Genomic DNA, 20749 nt, shown 5'->3' on the forward strand with positions numbered 1-20749 from the left:
CCAGTTTAGACTTAGGCAAAGAATGGCTAACTAAGTGGAATTTACTTAAGAGTCACACAAATTCACAGTGGCTTGGTGTCCTCACCTACAAAATTGGGGAAAACAACACCCATTCCCCTCCCTTTACCTTGCTGATATGTTCAGGTGCACAGAATAGCTCTAAAACAATGTATATGTTATAATTATTACTATTAAAATTCTTCACTTTCAAAGGGTTGTTTCAAAAAGTGAAATTAATACTGCTAATGGGGAAAATCGTTTAATTTTTGGATAATTCAACTACCACTAGAACTTCAAGCATCCACGTTATTTTAAAAGTTGTAAATGTGACATGAAATCTGTTTTTGTGGGTCTCAGAAAGAGACAACACATGCAAATTTTAGCATATGCTTCTTTGCAAAATAGAGTCAGGAAAAAGACAGGAATGTGTGTATTACATAAACTACTCAGAAGAATTACCAAAATAGAAATAATCTGGACTTTGATGTTAATGCCAACTCCCAAGTTTGGGGCTCTTCACCTTTATCTGGTTCCTTATTTCATTTGGCACTTTATGGCTAGGAAACCATTCTGGTTATAACCTTGTAGTAGAGATAGGTCAATTCATGTGTAGCATTATGGAAGTTTACAGTACACATTAAAGTTCAATAAATAAGAGGGGCACGGTAACGGTAGACAGTTGCTCAAGGGAACTTATTTCAGGACATACTTGGTGCTCAGCTGCACTCAAATTTTGAAATAGTCAAACTTCCCCAGGTGCCTAATTTCCTTCCTCTCCATCCCAGACGAGTAATGGTATGGCTCCAAAGTAATAAAAGTAAATCAGAAACTATCTCAACCATGATCTAAACTAGAAATTAGAACTAGAGATTGCATCTCTGACCAGACCCCACAGAAGGAGGACCCACGCAAAAGGAAAACATTAGGGACACAACAGAATCTGCAGATTGCAGGTAAGAATAAATATATGCCCAGCTGGTACCTTCACATTCCTTGCTCTTTCAAAGAAATGAAAACAACGAAGACCTTTAGTACTACATTCCTACTGCAACAGAATGTGAGATTTGGAAAAAAGAAAAGATTAAGAAAGGACAGGAAAAACACTGGGGAAATGGAAGAACATGATTTAGTCAAATAGAAGAAAATAGAAGAGAGAGAGAGAGAGAGAGAGAGAGAGAGAGAGGCGGGAGGCAAACCCAGGTCAGATAACTCACTTGGCATTCCCTGACCCTGGTTTCTTTCTTCGGAAAATGTTGAGGAAAGTGTTGGAGCGGCAGGGCAGCTTGCCATCGCCAACATGCATGCGGACTACATCCGAGGTGGTGAAGGCACTGCGTACGTTCCTCTCGGGCTTGGCAATGATGATGTACATCTTGGGAGTGAACATGCACCCCAGGGCCACCGTTACACTGAGGCTCACTGCAAAGCAGGTAGTAATGATCTTGTAGTTGCTCCCAAAGTAAATGGGCACAAAAGCCAGCCAAATGATGCAGGTGGTGTACATGGTGAAGGCGATATATTTGGCCTCATTGAAGTTGGCGGGCACATTGCGGGTCTTGAAGGCATAGTAGGTACAGCTCATGATGAGGAGTCCATTGTAGCCCAAAGGGGCCACCACACCCAAGTTGCTGGTATTGCAGATAAGGTAGACTTCTTTGATGCTTGGGTAGGACAGAATGGGCATGGGGGGCTCCATGATGATCAGGGTTGCCACCAAAGTCAGCTGCACACCAATCAGAACTGAGGCAATGATCACCTGGGCCCAGGCGCTCATAAACCTGGGCTTGCGGGTGCAGATCTTCTTCTTGCTGCCGGCCAGGATGCGTGCAATGCGATTGGTTTTGGTCACTAAAGCAGAGTAGCACATGGCAGAAGAGAGGCCGACCAGGAGGCGCTGGAGGTAGCAGGATGTGGTAGTAGGTTTGGCAATGAGAGTGAAAGGGCACACGTAACCGAGGAAGATTCCAGCTAGGATAATGTAGCAGAGCTCCCGACTGGAGGATTTGACCACTGGTGTATCCCGGTACAGCACGAAGATAAGGGTAACAAACAAGGTAACAAGGATGCCCAGGCAGGAAAAGGCAATGGCTATGATGGATTCTATGTTGCTCCACTCCAGATAGCGGACAGGAATGGGTTCACAGCCTGTGATGAGAAAAATAGTTTTAAAATGAATCTAAGATTTTGCTGATCAATAACAGTGCTTACTAGTTACCAGAGGCATAGCTATATTTGCATCTTCCATGATTTAAGCTATTTTAATTTTTTTAAAAATGCCTCTCTATCACACAAATAGGCACACACCATTGTCTTCTCTGGACGATCATGTTCCCAAACCTAATCTCATCACAAGCCTAATGTGACATACTTAAGCCTATAAATATAGTCTTCGCTTCCAGTGTTATAAATGGATGCTGCTCCGTGGATGGAACTTGGTTCTACACTTTCAGAAAATGAAAGAAAAAGAAGGAAACTAAACTGTGTTTCCATTGAAGGTTAAATGGTCACAGTGTAATAGAATAAGTTAGTAAGAAATAAACTAACAAAATTTTTATTTTTATGCAGCTATTTGACCAGAGGCAAGTCCAGATCATAGACAAGCATTTTCTTTCTTTTCTTTTCTATTCTTTCTTTCTCTTTTTTTTTTTTTGGCCAGCCAGCAAACTTTTTAAACATAAATTTCATTTGAATTCTTTAGAAGAATCTGCATTCTCCTATTTAGCACATATTATATTACTCACTCTAAGTCTCACCTCTTTAGTTATGAATGTGGCATCTGAGGGCCTTTGAGTTATCAACCTCTAATAGACATACTAAAGAAGAATGAAATCTCCCCTCACCCATCTCTTGAAAGGCGAGACAGTGCTGTGTTCCTAAATGCCTGGCTTATTTTTTCCTTCCAGAATAAAGTCTCTTTTGTATTTTACAGAGAGAAAAACATTTGTCAAGTCCTGGCAACAACCCCTTCACAGAATTTTGTGATTGGTCTGGGCCATATTTCCCAAATTGTGAGAATAAAAATATGTATTTTCATAAATTTAGGAAGAGACTCATTGTTCTGTAGCCATGAGAGCGAGGAACCACCAGAACCTGTTTTAAACCTGTTCAGTCATTCAACAAGCTCCCGTCAGTGAACACAGTTTTTGCATGTTAACCAGTCAGTGTCAGCCCTGGCTTCTGATAATCACCCAGCTCGGATCAGACTCACATTTAATATTTGAGTGCAAACCACTCAGAAGCACATGCCTCTGACTGATCATAGTGGCCTCTCTATTTTTTTTTTTTTTTTTTTTGCAGTACGCGGGCCTCTCACTGTTGCGGCGCACAGGCTCCGGATGCGCAGGCCCAGTGGCCATGGCTCACGGGCCCAGCCGCTCCGCAGCATGTGGGATCTTCCCAGACCGGGGCATGAACCCGTGTCCCCTGCATCGGCAGGCGGACTCTCAACCACTGCGCCACCAGGGAAGCCCTGGCCTCTCTCTTTTGTGTGTCGGGGGTTTGTCTGTGTCAGAGACTTAGTCTCTTCCTGGAAGAACTTCTGCTTCCAAAAAAAGTCACATTTTAATTCTAAATCTTTCCATTTCCTTGATACAGTTTAGAAAGATGATTAGATAGATACATAGTTTGAATAACAATGACCATTATGGGGAACTTTTGATGTAACACAATCAATAGATTAAAATATTTAAGAACAGCTATAGACCCATTTGGAGATAAAATACTTAAGAGTCGCTATTCAGCTCCTTTAATTAATTGGCATACTGAGGCTGCTAAATAAAATTCAAATTCCAATGGAGTCTTTGTCAAGGCCTTTGCAACCTTCTGAAAGCTACCCTCTTTGCATTTCTCTTTTTCTATGCAACCTGGTTTTGTAAATGAGCTATTCTGTCTTTGGAGCTTTTATTAGAAAAGAATACTGCATTTTAAATTTCTAGAACACAAGTCAGATCTATTGAATTTGAATTAAAACCCTGGTCTAGAGCCAAATTGAGAGCTATAATTAATGATTTTCGTAAACTTCAGGGACACAGGCAAAATATTTTCTGCAGAATTCAGGATTTTTATTAGATACTTATTGTACTGCACTACAGATATGTACCAACTAAATCAATTGATTGTTAGCCTCATGTAGGAAAATATTTAAAAAGCAGCACATTACAAAAGGGAAGATTTAAATAAACCAGTGGTGTAACATTTAAAAAATAAAAATAGAAAATGCATTACATAAAGCAATTTCAGACTTTTTTTTTCAATAAAGATTCAAGTTAAGGATGGAAGATAGATTTTAGGAAACCTTCAAACAATTCTGGGGTAGACTCAATAACTGACATAACAAGGACTATAGCCTCTCTACAAACGGGCTCAGACCTGAATTAGGGTCATCAAACAGAAAAAAAAAATGTTAAAATTTAAAATTACCAAGTTAGAAAATATCTAATATGTGACTAGACATTTCCAGATAGAGTTATATAGTAAATAAACAAGAAATCAATATAATCATGGATCTTTAGGTAAGACGTCTAAAAGGGCCTCTACTCTCTGTGATTTGGGAACCTATAGATAAGAAAACCTATAGCTATCACAAATAAAAGTGTAATTTAAAGAACCATTACCCCATATTAGTAAAACTCAGGATAACTACCTAAAATCTGTCTAATGACTTAACTCCAGGGGAGACATTGGCATCCAAGAACTCCTTGTCTGTTCTCTGAACTCCCAGGGGAAGCAATATCTCTTCCTTATTGATATAGATGCCTTTATGTCTACTAATCATCTCACTATTAATAGAACATCAAATACCTTGGTTTAATAAAACCACTCAAATAGTGAAAATCTTTGATAATCCTATGCTCCAACATATAACTGGGACTTTGAGACTATTATTATAAGAATACATTATTCTTGGTGACACACACAATTTTAACATACAGGATTTACTGCCAGACAAGATGTGCTATAATTCTTACACCTGATCAAATTATACCTGATTTAGTCATGAAAATACCTATACTATGTATAATTTAAGACATTATCCAAGTAACAGCTTTTGTTTCAGAATTCTTATGGATGAAAGACTCCACCGAAATAGGAAGATGGATTGAAACAGAGCACATAAGTATACAGATTATCATAGATACCTAGATCATCACAAATCTTTCTTTTTTGTATAAATGTGAAAATGCTACACCATGATCTATATGTATTAACAGCATAGCAATGTCAAAAAACCATTGTTCATTGTGGTAGGCATCTTCCAAAATGGTTCCGAATAATCCCCACATCCTGGGATTCATGTCCTTGTATAATACTCTCTCCTTGAGTATGAACTAGGCCTATAACTTGTTTATTTTTTATAGAATATAGCAAAGTTGATGGGATGCCCCTCCTGTGATTGGGTTACATAAGATAATTTCCATCTTAGTAGCAAACTCAGACTCTCTTGCTGGCTCTGATGAAGCAACCTCCTATGCTGCTAAGGTCCACATGGCAAGGGACCGAGAACAGTCCCCATGCAATAACCAGCTAAAAAAATAAAAAGAAAGCTGAAGCCCTCAATTCAACAATCTTTTGAGGATTATATCCTGCCAATAACTAAGTGAGTTTGGAAGTGCACCCTTCCACAATCAAGCCTTCAGACTAGACCCCATCCCTAGCTGACAGTTTGATTTTAGCTTTGTGAAAGATCATGAAGCAGAGAACTCAGCTATACTGTGCGTTTCTGACCCACAGAAACTGAGATAATAAATGTGTGTCACTGTAAGCTACTAAGTTTGGGGGTAATTTGTTTAGGGGTAATTTGTTACACAGCAATATATAACAAATTTACCCATTAAAAGCAAATTTACCCAACCTCTTAGTTCTATAGCCAATGCTTAGTCTCCTTGCCTAAGGATAATTAATTTCTTGATGTGTTGGTGGTATATAAAATAATTGCTGCCATAAAGGATGAGACCTGCAGGTGAGACCTACTGTGAAAGATAACGGAAATAGTTTAGAGACAATCATGCTAAACAGACTGCTCTAAGAGTCCTTACAGAGTCTCATATAGAACAACAAATAACTTATCAATAATAACAAATCCATGGAGAAGTTCAAGAATTCAATTGTAGGTACACAAACTCTAGCCAAAAAAGAGATTCTTAAAAGAAATACCAGAATGATTGTGTTATAAGATGCATAAGGATAATTCTGGCAAAACCAGATGGCTATCTCGTAGCACCAGATGAAATATCCAACATACACTAGATAAAATTCTGATGGAAAAAGTGAAAGAACTCATTTCAGTAGAAACAAATTGGCCACAAAATTAAACACTAGTGGGAAAACATTCCCAGGATAGCAGATGTGGCCAGTTCATGCTTCATTTGTAATTAAATTAATCTAGAAAAACTGTAAAGGTCGGGGGCACTGACTGATACAATTGCAAAAGAATCCTTTGAGTAACTTCACATGCATTGCATACAGTTGTCTCCTTCTACGGTTTATAAATATATACTAGCTTAAACAGTGTATTTATCTTCTGGATGGGTGGAAGCATTCTCCTATTGAAAAGCCACAATACTTATAATGGCAAAAATATGATCAGATGTGTAGTCTTAGCAAGCATGTTCCAACTTACCAATCTAGTGATATGGGAACTTTTCATCGGAACATTTATTCATGAATTTAAATTATATAAGGCTGTCTTCATTCCCAAACCTCTGGACAAGTAGAAGGGAACCTTAATACTGCTGAAGGTAACATCCCTTAGTGATTTTAAACTGAGGTTTGCAGAGAGCCTCCAGAAGCTGAAGGCTCATGAAAGTTAACTGTTAACCCAAGAAACTTGAAGCAAGCTGATGACTACCCAGTGGTCTTCTGTGCAAGATTATCTTGAGATTCTTACATATATCATACTCTCCTTTGTATGTTCTTGCTTATTCATACTTTTCTACTTTATTGATAAAAGCTATACAAACCTGAGTTTGTCTTTAATGTACTCTACACTAGTAATAAGGACTTGCCTAAACCTGGGTTTTGTTAGAGACATTCATTACTCTAACTCAGTAATTCAATTATATCAAGCTATTGTTAAGTATGTTATAACAATAAGCTTTGTATATGCAAATATTTCACAAGTTCAAATATTTGAAAGAATTCAGAAGACTCACAGAACATGCTTATGTAATGTTTTCATTTAAAGGCAAAAGGTAAAGTACAGTAAGAGAAAGTTCAGTTTAGCAGCCAGGGATCAAGAGGTATCCAGGTGCAAGCTCTCTAGGACCCTTATTCCTACACGGGCACACTTCATCTGTGGATTGAGCTACCAAAATCTGCACAATGAACACTGGTTTTGAGACAGCTCAAGAGAGAAGTTCTCAGTGAAGTCTTTTATGACCCTCAAGTCATAGAGCCAACACAACCTGTCTAATAAAATATGCCAGGGGAAATCCATCAGTAAATGAACTGACTTTGGTTGTCATCAGTGGAGTTTTAAACTTTAAACTGTATATCATAAATCCCAGTGCCCTTAATGTAGCCAGAAACCAAAGACTGATACTCAGCCATCTCAACAGATAATCATAGAGTCTTCCAAGTCTAGTTTTAAATTAAGCCTATCCTATGCAGTGTACTATAGACAAATGAAGAAAAACATCCTTATGATAGAAGTATAAATATTCTTGTGTTGTAACAGTAGCAGTTTGTCATAACAACACCCCAAAGCGATATACCTATATCACCACTAGGATTACTTTATCTCGTGTGAAGATCCTAGATTATTCTCCCCATGTGGAAACCAAAGTTTTCAAGGCCAATCCAGGACCATCCAAAACAGAATCACCTGGGGATTGGGACTGATCATTTACATTTTGAATAAGCTTCTTAAAAGTTGTTTTTTATTCTTTCCTTTCCTTTCCTTTTATTTTTTAAGACACCCTAAATTTGAGAAGTGCTAGATTTGATATCTTGTGAGAATTAGACAAAATATCCATATTGTTCATATATGTGATGTAATGTACTTATTTGTCCTGTTTTGAGGTTTAAAGAGAAGAGTTGCCCCACCCCAAGTGTGTTTGGGTATTCCAAGACTAGAAGGGATGGCGGTTAAGTTCAACCAGTGGTAAAGAGTGAGTGTCCTGAGCCTACCTGACCCCCAGCACCCAAAAGGAGAAGACTTTAATGGGAGTTGTGCATACTATATCTAAAGCACAGAGAACTTAAGGACCTGGCATTGTCTATGGTTAGAGTTACCCTCCACAATCCAGAACCATTGGACAAGTCTGTTTCCTCCAAGCAGACTACAAACTACTGAGCAAAAAGAGAAATGGTAATAACTCTGATCTGAGGGCAATGGGTTACTCCTAATTTTTGAAACAAACATTGGCTCACTAGTAAGATCCAAAAGCATTGGAGGAGGCTAAAATTTAATATCTGACTTCTTTCCAATTAGGTAAAGACAAATTTAATATGAACCAAGAAATAAAGATAGGCCACAATTATTCTACCTAAAGTGTGTTGGGGCATTTAATAACATTTACAATAGTACTTCATGATTGCATAAGGCTTCATTGAAATGCTTTCTTTAACATTATTACATTAATATAAATTACCTACAAGGTGAAATTATTATTTAATGTTTAATATAAATTACCTACAAGGTGAAATTATTATTTAATGTTTAACTCAATGTCCCTTCCTCTGTGAAGGTTTTTCTCTTCCCAGGGAAAAATGATTGCTTTTTTTCTCTGTACTTATATGAAATTTTGTACATACTCCTGTTGCAAGGCTTATAATTACCTGTTTACATGTCTGGTTTCATATGAAGCTTCTCTTCCAGGATATAAACCTTGTTTCATTCACCCACATGTCCCAGTTTCTCAAAAAAAAAAAATACCTGGCATGAAGTAGGTGGTAGTGTATAATATAAAAGTGAATAAATGAGTAGATAATATGAGAGGTGGCAGTAACTGTGGGATGGGGAAAAATAGCTAAAAAGTTAATTTCTATAACAGTATTTTCTATTTTTTATTGATGAGATTTAGTGTAGTCTGACTTTCTGAGGAATTATTTTATACTATTTGACTTTTTAAAAGGAGTAAGTAGCATTGGATTACATATGACTGGCCCATAGATTGTTAAACTACTGTCAAGTTGTATATCATGGCAGAAGACATCCCTGTTTATGTATCATAAAAAGTAAAGTGTGAAATTTAAATGCTGAATTAAAATGTGCATATTCCCAAGAAGAAAATATGAAAAATTTATTAAAACAGCTTCAGAAGTCACTTCCTCTAAGAAATAGACAATATTTTTCTTCATAGCCAAAAATAACATATTCTAATGAAAACAAAAACTCACTAACATGTTTTTATTCATTAATATTAGAGTCTTTGAAGCATATAAGAAAAGTAGCTATCACATAAAATGATTTTAAGCATATTTTAAACAAACTTCACCTTCAGTAAAAAACACTATTTTCCAAAGAGAATGATTTCTCATTTTAACTAAAATTCAGTCAAAAAAATCTACCCATGAAAATAAAATACCTACTTAAAGGCAATGCATATACTCCTCTGAATATTTTTACTGATTTTTTTGTATTCTCTCTCTGTGAGTTTTCTCTTTTCACAACTACTGCTACTATGGCAACAATCAAAAACCCATTGCCATGTACTGCACCCTTGCTCTGAGCCTGACATGGCACCAAGTAAGTGGCAAATTAGATCTCATTTTCCATTCATGTGTAAGACTGGAAGGGATGCAGAAACAGTAGGTGTCATTAAAACTAAGTATAGCTGAATAATATTCCATTGTATATATGTACCACATCTTCTTTATCCATTTCTGTATGCTAACACATATATATGGAATCTAAAAAAAAAACACGGTTGTGAAGAACCTAGGGGCAGGACAGGAATAAAGACTCAGACGTAGAGAATGGACTTGAGGACACGGGGAGGGGGAAGGGTAAGCTGGGATGAAGTGAGAGAGTGGCACGGACATACATACACTACCAAATGTAAAATAGCTGGTGAGAAGCAGCTGCATAGCACAGGGAGATCAGCTCAGTGTTTTGTGACCACCTAGAGGGGTGGGATAGGGAGGGTGGGAGGGAGATGCAAGAGGGAGAGGATATGGGGATATATGTATACGTATAGCTGATTCACTTTGTTATGTAGCAGCAACAAACACAACAGTGTAAAGCAATTATACTCCAATAAAGACGTTAAAAAAAAAGTATAAATGAGTACGAGAGATGCATATTCTGAAAGACCTTAAGTATAAGACTTACAACATAATTTGGATACATGATCCGAAAGTAGCCACTTGCCTGTTGTTATCAGATAAAGGCGGTCTGAGCTGTTGCTTTGCTCAACTCATTTGAATGTTAAAGTGATTTTTACACATATGATGGATGATAGTAGATTAAATTCTCTAGAATGATAACTGCATTAAAATTCACCTATTTATAATCAAGGAGGATTTTTTTTAATAGTTTACTAAGTCAAAGAGGCTTAATCAATGACGGTGATCATTTGGCAGTGGGCAGACAATATATCCACAGTGGAAGATCTCTAGGGAATAAAACATATGACTTTGAGTTCCATTATTATAACATATTAGATCTTTAATTTTTTTTTTGTATTTTAATGTTTTAAAGTTGGATAGAAGTTCTTTATCATGTATGAGATAAGCCCCCATTTAAAGGGAAGATGAAGCAGTAGGAAAAGTTGGAGGAAGCCCCAAAAGTGTAGACAAGAGGAAAACTCCTGTACCTCAAAGCCAGGACTTCTGACGTTTAAGATTAACCTTAGAAAGGTGATGGTTTTGTCTTTGAGCCTCTTCCTGGTCAGTTGTGGTCTCAGTCAAATAGCTGAGGGCTGACTCTGAAGTCAAGCCCAGTTCTCAAGCACAATAGTGATCTAAGGGGACGGCTTTCTCAAGATGAAAAGGACCGACAGGAAGCACACACTACAAAGGAGGGTAAAGTTGTGAAAAGAGACACAGTACAAGTGGGAGAGGAGGCCTGTGTCCAGAATGAGGTTGGAAAAGCTTTTCCAAGTCAGTCCATTGCATGCAACCATGAGATAAATGCATAGTGAAAGGGCATTAGACCCAGGGACAAAAACCCCTAGATTCTAGTGGTGGCTTCTCCTATTGAGGATCTGTATTGATGTAGATGAACTTGGGTGAGTCCCTTCTTCTTTCTAATTCTCTCAATAGAACAAATATTTATCAGGCAGCAATTATGTTCAAGGCATCAGGCTATGAGCCAGAGAGTAATGTTTCTCAAGGGATGGAACAGGGACTAAGTGCTTCAGAATCTGCTGGGTCTTGTCTCAGAAATAGTGAATGGGAGTCTCTGTAGATGGGTAATTCCCAGGTAATTTTTAGGCACATTGAAGTTGAAAACCAGTTTTCAGCTAGAGAATAAAGAAACAGGTGAGGCATAGTTTGTACCTTCAAAAATATTCTGATCTAATTTCTTTTCATTTAAAAATGGCCTTTGTACCAGGTGATTTCTAAAAGATTTCTGATACTCAGTCTATTTTCTAACAGGGTTAACATTTTACAAGGTCTCTCACTTACAAAGTATAATTTTAATTATGTGACCTGATTCTACTCAGCCAGCCATTTTTGATGCCCGTTGAATAAGCCACACAATTTCTTAGTTTCGTATTCTTATTTGAGAACAAGTCAAAAAGTAAACAGCAATCATGAATGTTACCCTAATGATTATCAGCAGCACACAGGGAGGCATAGGATCAGCAGTCAATGAACTACGACCTGCTTCTAACTAGTTGCGTGACCTTGGGCACACAAGTACACCTCTCTAGGCCTCAGCTTTGTCGTTCTAAAATGAGGGATTGCATTACTCAGATGACAAGGTCTCCATGAACTCAAAGACAAAGTTTCTATAGCTTTATCACTTTAAAAAATTTTGAAAAGTAACTGTGAAACACCTCTCATCTGTGGACTCATACCAGGGTCTTTGGAAATCAGAACTCATACCTGAACATTGCTCTTGGGAAGCTTATAAACTCATGTAATCCATCCACAGGAGTCCCATTGATTTTATGAGTAAATCATCTCTTGCATTCATTTATTCCTCTCCATTGCTGTAGCAGCTGCCCTAGTTCACACCCTTTGAATTTACTCACTTGGACCAACATAATAGCTTCCTAACTTCTCTCTATTTTTAGTCTAGGCTCATACTCTCCTCCATACTACCTCCAGGGTCATCTTTCTGAGACACAGATATCATGATGTAATTCACCACTTTAAATTCTTCAGTGGTTCTCCTGTGCTTAAAGCCAAAATCCAAACATTTATAAAAAGGTCCTACAGAAGCTCCTTACCATTTGCTGCCAGTGTACTCATCCAGTCTCATTTCTGACCACGTTTCTACTAGGCCTTGCATTTACCAAACAACCCCATATACTTGTTCCATGGTTTTCTCCAAATGTATTACATGCTTTCATGTTTCCCATGTTCTACCTTCTGTCTGGAATTTCTTTCATCTCCTTATCTGCCTAACAAACTTTACAGTAGTTTATAAATATCTCTATTGTAGTAATAACTATTTTAGTTTATACTTTTACATGTGTCTTCCCTGATATATTTTAAGTAAATAAAGCTGGGGCTGTGTTTCACTTATTTTTGTACCTTTACGCCCTGCAATAGTGCCTCATATATAGATGTTCAAGAAATATTTGCAAATATAAATTCAGGTGACTAGAAATGTCTTCAGATAAAATTTTTAAAAAGAAAAACAGGAACAACTGGTATACAAGAATAACCTTTGAATACACTTTTATATTTAAATGAACTTTTAATATAGATTACGGAAATCGTGTAAGAGGTTTATGTGTACACTTTGATATGAGCAGTAACGATGTAAGTAAACATTGAAAAAGACATGAGATAATCACTATCATTTTAAACAACAGGCACATTGGAAAGGTCAACAGTCAGGGACAGGGCTTACAAGTGAGGCAGCTCCTACCTGTTAGATCTGCATTGGGCCACCATCCCAAGTCACAAGCTTTGCAGGTGAATTCATCTTGCACATATTCATTCTCTTTGCAGGCAGTGCAAATCCAGCAGCAGCTGACTTCTCCTTTCCGTATGACCTATAACATAGCAATATTTCATATGCCTTACAGATTGCTTCTCCAGAAAGACATTTTTTTTTCAGATGAGGACTTGCTTTCAAACTGTGATTGTTTTAGAAAAGTAACTTTTCAAAAAATCGTATATGTCGAGGAACTTTAAATACACGGATTGGGATATACCTTATTGTACCAGAGTTCAGATGTGAATTTCAGTTCATTCCATGTTGGATTTGGAAGCTTTTCAATAATAATTTCTTTTATAAAAGGAATTAAACAGCTGAATCATATCATCATGTATATTAATATGTATTAATAATTCTTAGAAAAGTAAAAACACATTTTTCTTTTTATATTGTTATAAGTTCCTTGATTTGTACTTTCATAATGTCTAATATGCTGTTAATCCCATCCATTAAAAAATTATTTCTAGTATACTTTGGTTTTCATTATATAAATTCTATTTTATGTTCTTATATTTCCATGTGTCTTCTCGTGATATGTACGTTTTCTTTGAAATCCTTTCATATGTATTTACAGTAGGTATTTTAATTTGACTTCTAATTCCGTCATCAATATACTATCTGGGACTGTTTCTATTGCTTGCTTTTCCTTCAGGTAATGTGTCACATTTTCTCGCTTTGCCACATGTCTAAAATTTTTTAACCAGATGCTGGACATAAGGTGTAGAGTGCTGGATTTTTCTCTTGAAGTAGTATTGGCCTTTGTTCTAGCAGGCAGCTAAGTCACCTGTGGCTCAGGCTTGAGTCTTGTTTTTCATTTTTTAGGGCAAGTCTAGAATAGTCTCTACTCTAGGAATAGTTTAGCCTCATTATAAACTATGACCCTGCTGGGATCTCTACTTAACTCTTTGTGTATTCAGCAAAGCGTCTCCACTAGGGCTTGCAGAAACTGGGACAATTCTTGGCCTTGTGTGACCTCTGGGAATCCAGCTTCCCACTAATTGTTCTTTACCTGGACATTCTGAATTCTACCCTGCTCATACAGATTCAGTCAAACACTCATGAAAACTCATATGCCAACTTCTGGGACCCTTTTTCTGCATAGATCCATCCTCTTCCTTCCTCTGCACTACAAATTCTGGCTGCCTTGGCCTTCTTAAACTCTGATTTCTGTCTTCTTAAATTATCAAGATAGCCAAGCTCTGTTTGTGTTCTTTCTCCCTACACAACAGCTAGGAAATTGCCTCCAGACAGAAAGCCAGAGTGATTTTAGGGTTCACCTTGTTTGTTTCCTTTCAATTCCTTGAATTCAAGGTCATGCACTGTTTTCCAATGTCTGAACATAGTTATTTCTTATATTGTGTCAAGTTTTCTGGTTGTTTACAGCAGAAGACAAAGTCTGTACTCTGTTACTCCGTCATGGCTAGAAACAGAGGTCCCTCCCTAACACATTCGACATAATCAAATGTTCTCATATGTAAAGTCAGAAATTAAACTGTAAATATTGCCATACCTTAAAATCATACAAACTCTATCCTTTGTGAAAATAAAATTATCTTCTTGCAAATCCGGTAGAAATTTATACCACTATTTTAGAATTACATGAAAAATATCAAATGACATTATATTTTCAGAAACTGTAAAAGGTTTCCTTTTTCTTCTTTTACTTTCAAATAACTTTAGAAAGTAGACTCAGATTAAGTCTTTTTGAAAAATTCACACTTATCCTCAGAATAAGCATGAGAAATCAATATTCCAAATTATAAATTTTTCTAAGTGCCATGAGAAAAATTGAATACATGAGTACTGCTTTTTACTTTAATGAGTATAAGAAGTACAAAATAGTGTATATCTCTTCAGTCAGCTTTATCTTTTTCCTAACTATAAAATGAATACTATGAATGAGACAATTTCAAAAGATAATAATGCTAAACAATTTATTTATGCAGAATGACCGGTGAAAGGTAGATCCTATGAGTAACTGGCACATGGGAAGTATTTAAGATTAGCCTTTAAATGACTGAATAAATGAATGAATAAGTGATTGGCTTATACCTCTAATAAATAATGAAAAAGGAACTGCTCAAATGGAGTTTTTTTTATTACTTCTTATTCAGCCACCAAATATGTGCACTTTTGCCATACAATGTCTAAAATATGGGATTTGTCTTTTCTATCTCTCAGCCACCCCTCTAGACTCAGAAAGCTGAATTCTGGTCCCTGTCTCCTAGTCACATAACGTGCCTCTAATTACTTCTCACTCCAGAGTTACATGCACACAGCTGCCAAGATCATCTTAATGGCCTGTGGGCTCCTCAAGAGAAGGGAATCATGTCATATTTTCATTGTTTTCAGATCATAGTCATCAATAAATGTACCAAGAACACACAGTAGCTGGCCAATGAACTGGTGTTGAGTTGAATCTTTTTTAAAAATGTAATTCGGCCACTCAAGGAATGTCAGTGTCTCCCTTTTCTAATGCCTTTGAAATATAAGCTCTTTGGTCAGTGATTCACTTAGTCCCTAGTCCTTGTTTCTGCACCTACGTTTGACTGTTAATAATCTCTTACATAAGTCCGCCAAACAAGGAAGGCAGCCTCTGTGCCATCCCCTGCTTACATCCTCATTAATGTCCACATAATTGTTTTGGAGAGAGGTTTCAAGTAGGGCAGATACATCATCTAATTTGCTTTCCATCTGACTTGCTTTCTACAAGGATTATTATGGCTGCTGTTTAGAGAATAGATTTTAAGAAGGACAAAAGAGAGAGTGTGTGTGTGTTGCTTAATCCATTGCTTTAACATGCAACAATAAATAAATAAATATATTTTAATAAAAGAAAGGATATTCCTTTCCATTTAGAATATCATCTTTCCTCCATCAGCCCATCTATGTCACTACTTTCGAGTCCTGACACATGCTCCAGGAAGTATTTCTGGTGCAGTGAGCCCTTTGAAACACTACCTTATTTGGAATTCTCTATAATTAAAATATACTTGGTAGTTTATTACCACAAGTTAGTTAGCTTTTGTCCTCTAGTTGTTTCACATGTATATGGTAGATATGTTTCATTCAGATACTTTTTAAAAATTCTTAAATTATTGTCTCTATGTTTTAATCTCCCCCATATCACAGGTATTGATATTTTAACTTATTTTTACACTAACTGATATTTCTTTTGCATGGAGTATACACTCAATAACTGAATAATGTATTGTCTCATTTTTGTTACCATAAAACACTTTTTATGACAGCTCTGAGTCATGATAAGAGATTTGATATTTCTCTGAAATTGCGCTTGAAAGACCAAGACTTCCCAAGACACAGGGACTGTTTTGATTCCTTTTACATCCTGTGTACATGGTGCTCTGTTTATTGTTAGTAAGACTAGATGACCCGCTGCTTCACACAAGGTTATGATTCAATTCCATATACACTGTAGGAGTCTTAAAGTATTTATGACATAGGAAATCAAGTGTTAACTTTACGACTACATTTCTGAAGTAACTTGAAATGGATTTTTTAAATTTAGGCTTTGTTTAGAAAAAGGACAAAAGAAAGAAAACAGCATCGAGAGAATATAATGAAGGAAAAGTAATGATAAATCAAAGGAAACAGAGAAATTTGCTTCAGAAGGGAAATGCCTGGAAGACTAAACAGAATAAAGATGGAAGACTAAACAGAATAAAGACACTGGTCCTACCTAATTAGGACTGTAGGAAAATCAGCTGAGGGAGAGAAGGGCTAGTCCTACCCTCCTGTGTCCCCATGGCACCCAGCATGAGAGCTTGGGCAACAATGGACTCTAATTGCTGATACAATTTTTTCCAGCTACACCATGAGTTCCTCAAAGGAAGGGGCCATGTTTAAGTTTCTTTTGCTTTCACAGTGCTAGCATAGTTATTGGTAATATTAATTTTTCAATAATTACTCAATAATGTATGTGAAAGAAAAGAGGGAAATAATATGGAATATTACATAAGCAAAAGAAATGAAAATGAAGAATTCAAAGAGAATAAAAAATAGAAGGAAATTGAAGAGAGCCTTGAAAGAATTATAGAAAAAGATCAGTTTAGGAAAATCCCTACATAGTAATTTATTACAGGGGAAATGTAACAAAAATCATATAGGAATAGAAAATGATCACAGAAATGGACATACATTGAACGAGACCATGTGCAAGGCCCTCTGTACAGAATTACACTAAACCTCACAAGCACTCCATGGAGTGAAGTTAATTATTTACATTTTGCCGATGAAGAAACAGCTGCAGAGGGGATCAGTAACTTGTGCAAACCTCAGGCACATTATCACCAGTTATTTTCAAGAATGAAGCTCTTCCTTGTGTAAAAACAGCTGTCAGAATGATGGCATGTTATGCTGAGAACCAAAATTATATCTCAGAAGTTGGCAGATACATATTTACTTAACCAACATTTATTTAGTGGCCCAGTGTGCCAGACATGGTGCTATGCATGCGGACAAATAAATGAAAAGACCTGATGATCACTGAGGTTAAGAAGCTCAAAATCTGACGTAATGTAATACGTACACTGCTAGAAGGAGGAATGAAATGCGTATGCAGGGCATATGCATTCAATCGTTCATCCATTCATTCATTCACATTATGCATTCACAATCAGTGAATAAAACAGATCATATCCCCATCTTTGAGGAGCGCCATCCTAGAAAAGGGCTTTGAGAAAACTACAGCAAGAAAGAGGAATAGGGTTCAGGGCAGCGACCAAGGTGAGGCAAGCCTAGTGCCTAGGGACCAGACTTAAAGAGGCCCTTAAAACCCTCAGCGTTGTGCACATGCCCACCCTGCACTTGCAGGATGTTGATGGGGGGCCACTTTAGGGTCTGTGCCCTAAGTTCTTCACTTGCCTCATCTCAGTCCCAGTCTTGATAGGGAGGCACGTGGAATTGGGGATTGCAATTTTGCATATGGTGGTCAGGTAAGCCTTCACAAAGATATGCCATTTGAATAAAGACTTGAGAGAGGGAAAGGGAGTAAGTCCTGAATATATCTGGTGGAAGAGAGTTCTAGGCATTGGGATCAGCTAAAGAAAAGACCCAGAAGTAAGAGTCCAATGTGTACTCATGCTATTGCCTTCCTTCTCTACTTTCCTGTATGTGTGTTATACTTCAATAAATATTTACTTAAAACAGAAAATGAGCCCTGCTTTGGCCACTGCCACCTGCAAGACACAACAGCTCTGCTGCGTTCCTTCTCTGCCCGGTGTCATTGTGATTCAGCAGCAGGTCCTATCAGCACCTGTCCCCAGAAGTGGCAGACAAGCTAGATCTGAGGCTAAGGTGATCACCAAAAAGTTCAGTAACCAGGAGACCATCTTAAACACTGGTCAAAGCATGAGAGGTGAAGGTGTAGGTATTACTCAGAGTGGCGGTGAATAAATTAATGCTGATTCCATAGAATTTCTCATTATGACCAGTGCTTGCAAAGTTTTCTCTCATCCAGAGACACTATAATAATTTCATGCTTTCACATACATAATAAAATACAAAAAGGAGCCCAGTATTTTGTCTTTAACTTTTTTCAAAATTGTAGCCAGTATGCTTTTAGTAGCTGGGGCAGATCACATCATCATTATGTAATCATAAGCTTCTCAGATAAGGAATTTTGATATTCCTGTGGACAATTTTTGTTGAGAACCTGCCATCCTGCAGTGGAATTTAGAAAATATTACATAATGAAGGAACTATGTCATTGTTTCACTGGTTGCCAAAATGGTTGCATTAACTATGAACGAGTTCAATGGGTAGTTTGTTTTGATTCACAAAAAGGGGAAGTTGAGGTGAACAGGACAGCTGTGGTTGGTGATGTTACTGCTAACTTTCTTAGCTGGTCTTCTGGCCACGTGAGAATCGCCCTCATGCTTAGAAGACAAAAGCTGAGGTATGAAGTTTCATGATATCTGCACCTCAGTTCAGATGGTTCAGGGAAAAAATAGTTAACTCAATTCTGAAATATATAGTTTGTAAAAATATGTGTATCTGGGCTTTTCTCCACATATCTAGGGTGTATTTTACTATATGACAATATGGCATGTGTAATGAAGAGCCATTTATGATATGGTCTCCATAATTCTATCTTGATAGGCCAGGTGAGAAGGGGGGAAGTAGTGATTTCTACTTTCCATGCCTAAAGTCCCAGACTCAAACCATCATCTTGGAGTAAAGAATCCAAAAACGAACTAAACGGAAGAGAAAACTAGAAGAGAAGAGAGGGGAAAAGAAAGAATAGGAGGCGAATGAAAGCAATCCCCAGGACCCTTTCCCTGGGATTCTCTGCCGGTTTCCCCATCTCTGTCAGACTCTCCCGACCACCTTCACTAATATTTATTGCCTGCTTAGTTCTAGATTCTGTTCCCTCAGCAATTTTAAAGTGGATCTCTATTTTTAATTTCGTTGTAAACTATTAAGAAAATCAGCTTTAGCGATTGAAACTTGCATTTGCAGGAAATATGCCAGTTCACATAAAGAAAGATGGTTGAACATGTGGCTGTGGGTTAAGAGCTTTGGATTGGCTCCAAGCTCAGCTCGGCATTTCTTAACCACTAGCTGAGAAAGCTTGGGGCAAGTGATTCAAGCCCTCTGGGCCTCTGACTTCTCATCCACAAAATGGGGTGATAATATCTGCTTTAAAAGGGTTGTTTTAAGGAATAATTGAAACGATGTCATCCATTCTTGTACTTGGACGAGAATATGCCTGATCAATGTCAGTTCCCGATCTCTATTGCCTCCCTTCTCCTTTCTTTCACTTTCTCCCCCTTGCCTTCCCACCCCTTCTTACCTCTTTCCTGCCCTCCCCACACCAAGGAAAATAGCAGCAGGCTTGGTGTGGGAGACCAATACTAGTGCCAGGCCCTTGCTGTTTGCTTGCAGATCCATTGTCCATAGTTCACGTGCTGCCTCAAATTCTTTTTGCCTGACCTGTCTCTTAGGCCCTTGGCCCCTGGCTCTTGAGGGTTCTGGATGCTTCTGCAACTCCTACCTCAGAGCCTACCACTACTGTGTCATCTTCTGGCATCTCCAGGTGACTCTCTCCCCCCCGGAGGAGGCACTGGGTTCTAGAACTGCCTCCTTGGCAATTCAGCACAGCAGGAGCCCAGACCAGACTGTGTAAGACCCACAGAGACTTCTCCCCCTGCTGCTTCCAAATTCAAAGAAGGTTCACATAGCAGGACATGGACACTGGCTTCCCCAGCAGCTGCCTAAAGGGGTCAGATGACGTCACTTCCTGTGAGCAAACACTGACCACAGGAAGCAGAAAATAGAATGGCAGGAGTGCATACATTTTTCTCCCTTCCTTGCTCCAACAGACAGTCCGAGCAGCCTGTCCAGAGACCTCCGTGAGGCTGAGCTGTGCTCAGTGAGGCAGCATCCTGCCCAGTGACGCTTCACCTTAGTGGTAAAGGTGTTCCGCCATGCTTCTATGCCTCCCTTCCCTTTTCCTCTCACTCTTGCTTCCCTGGGACTGTATCTCCCAGTAATGCATTAGCACTTAACCTTGCGTAGCTTTCAGGGTTCAAGGTAACCTGAGCTACGTATCTGCGCACTACATTGCTCAGGCTCTCTTTCCAGCATCTTCTCCATACAGTTGGCAGAATGGAAGGACCTAATGGGAGACTGAAGAGCCGGAGAGAGGAGAAGCCTCGTATCAAGGTA

At 38.0% G+C, this 20749-nt stretch overlaps 1 protein-coding gene across 2 annotated transcripts in view; it reads right to left on the reverse strand.

Moving 5' to 3' along the window:
- The window catches only part of GRM1 (glutamate metabotropic receptor 1), a 356991-nt gene that overhangs the window by 35480 nt on the left and 300762 nt on the right, over positions 1–20749 (reverse strand). For both annotated transcript variants that reach the window (XM_065888534.1, XM_065888535.1), the window contains exons 6-7: positions 12989–13115; positions 1215–2145 (exon numbers count right to left, since the gene is read on the reverse strand). In XM_065888534.1, coding sequence (XP_065744606.1) covers positions 1215–2145; positions 12989–13115 — 1058 coding nt within the window. The remainder of the gene's footprint in view (positions 1–1214; positions 2146–12988; positions 13116–20749) is intronic.

The sequence above is a fragment of the Phocoena phocoena genome, chromosome 12 (genome assembly GCF_963924675.1).
Source record: "Phocoena phocoena chromosome 12, mPhoPho1.1, whole genome shotgun sequence".
Lineage (NCBI taxonomy): Eukaryota > Metazoa > Chordata > Mammalia > Artiodactyla > Phocoenidae > Phocoena > Phocoena phocoena.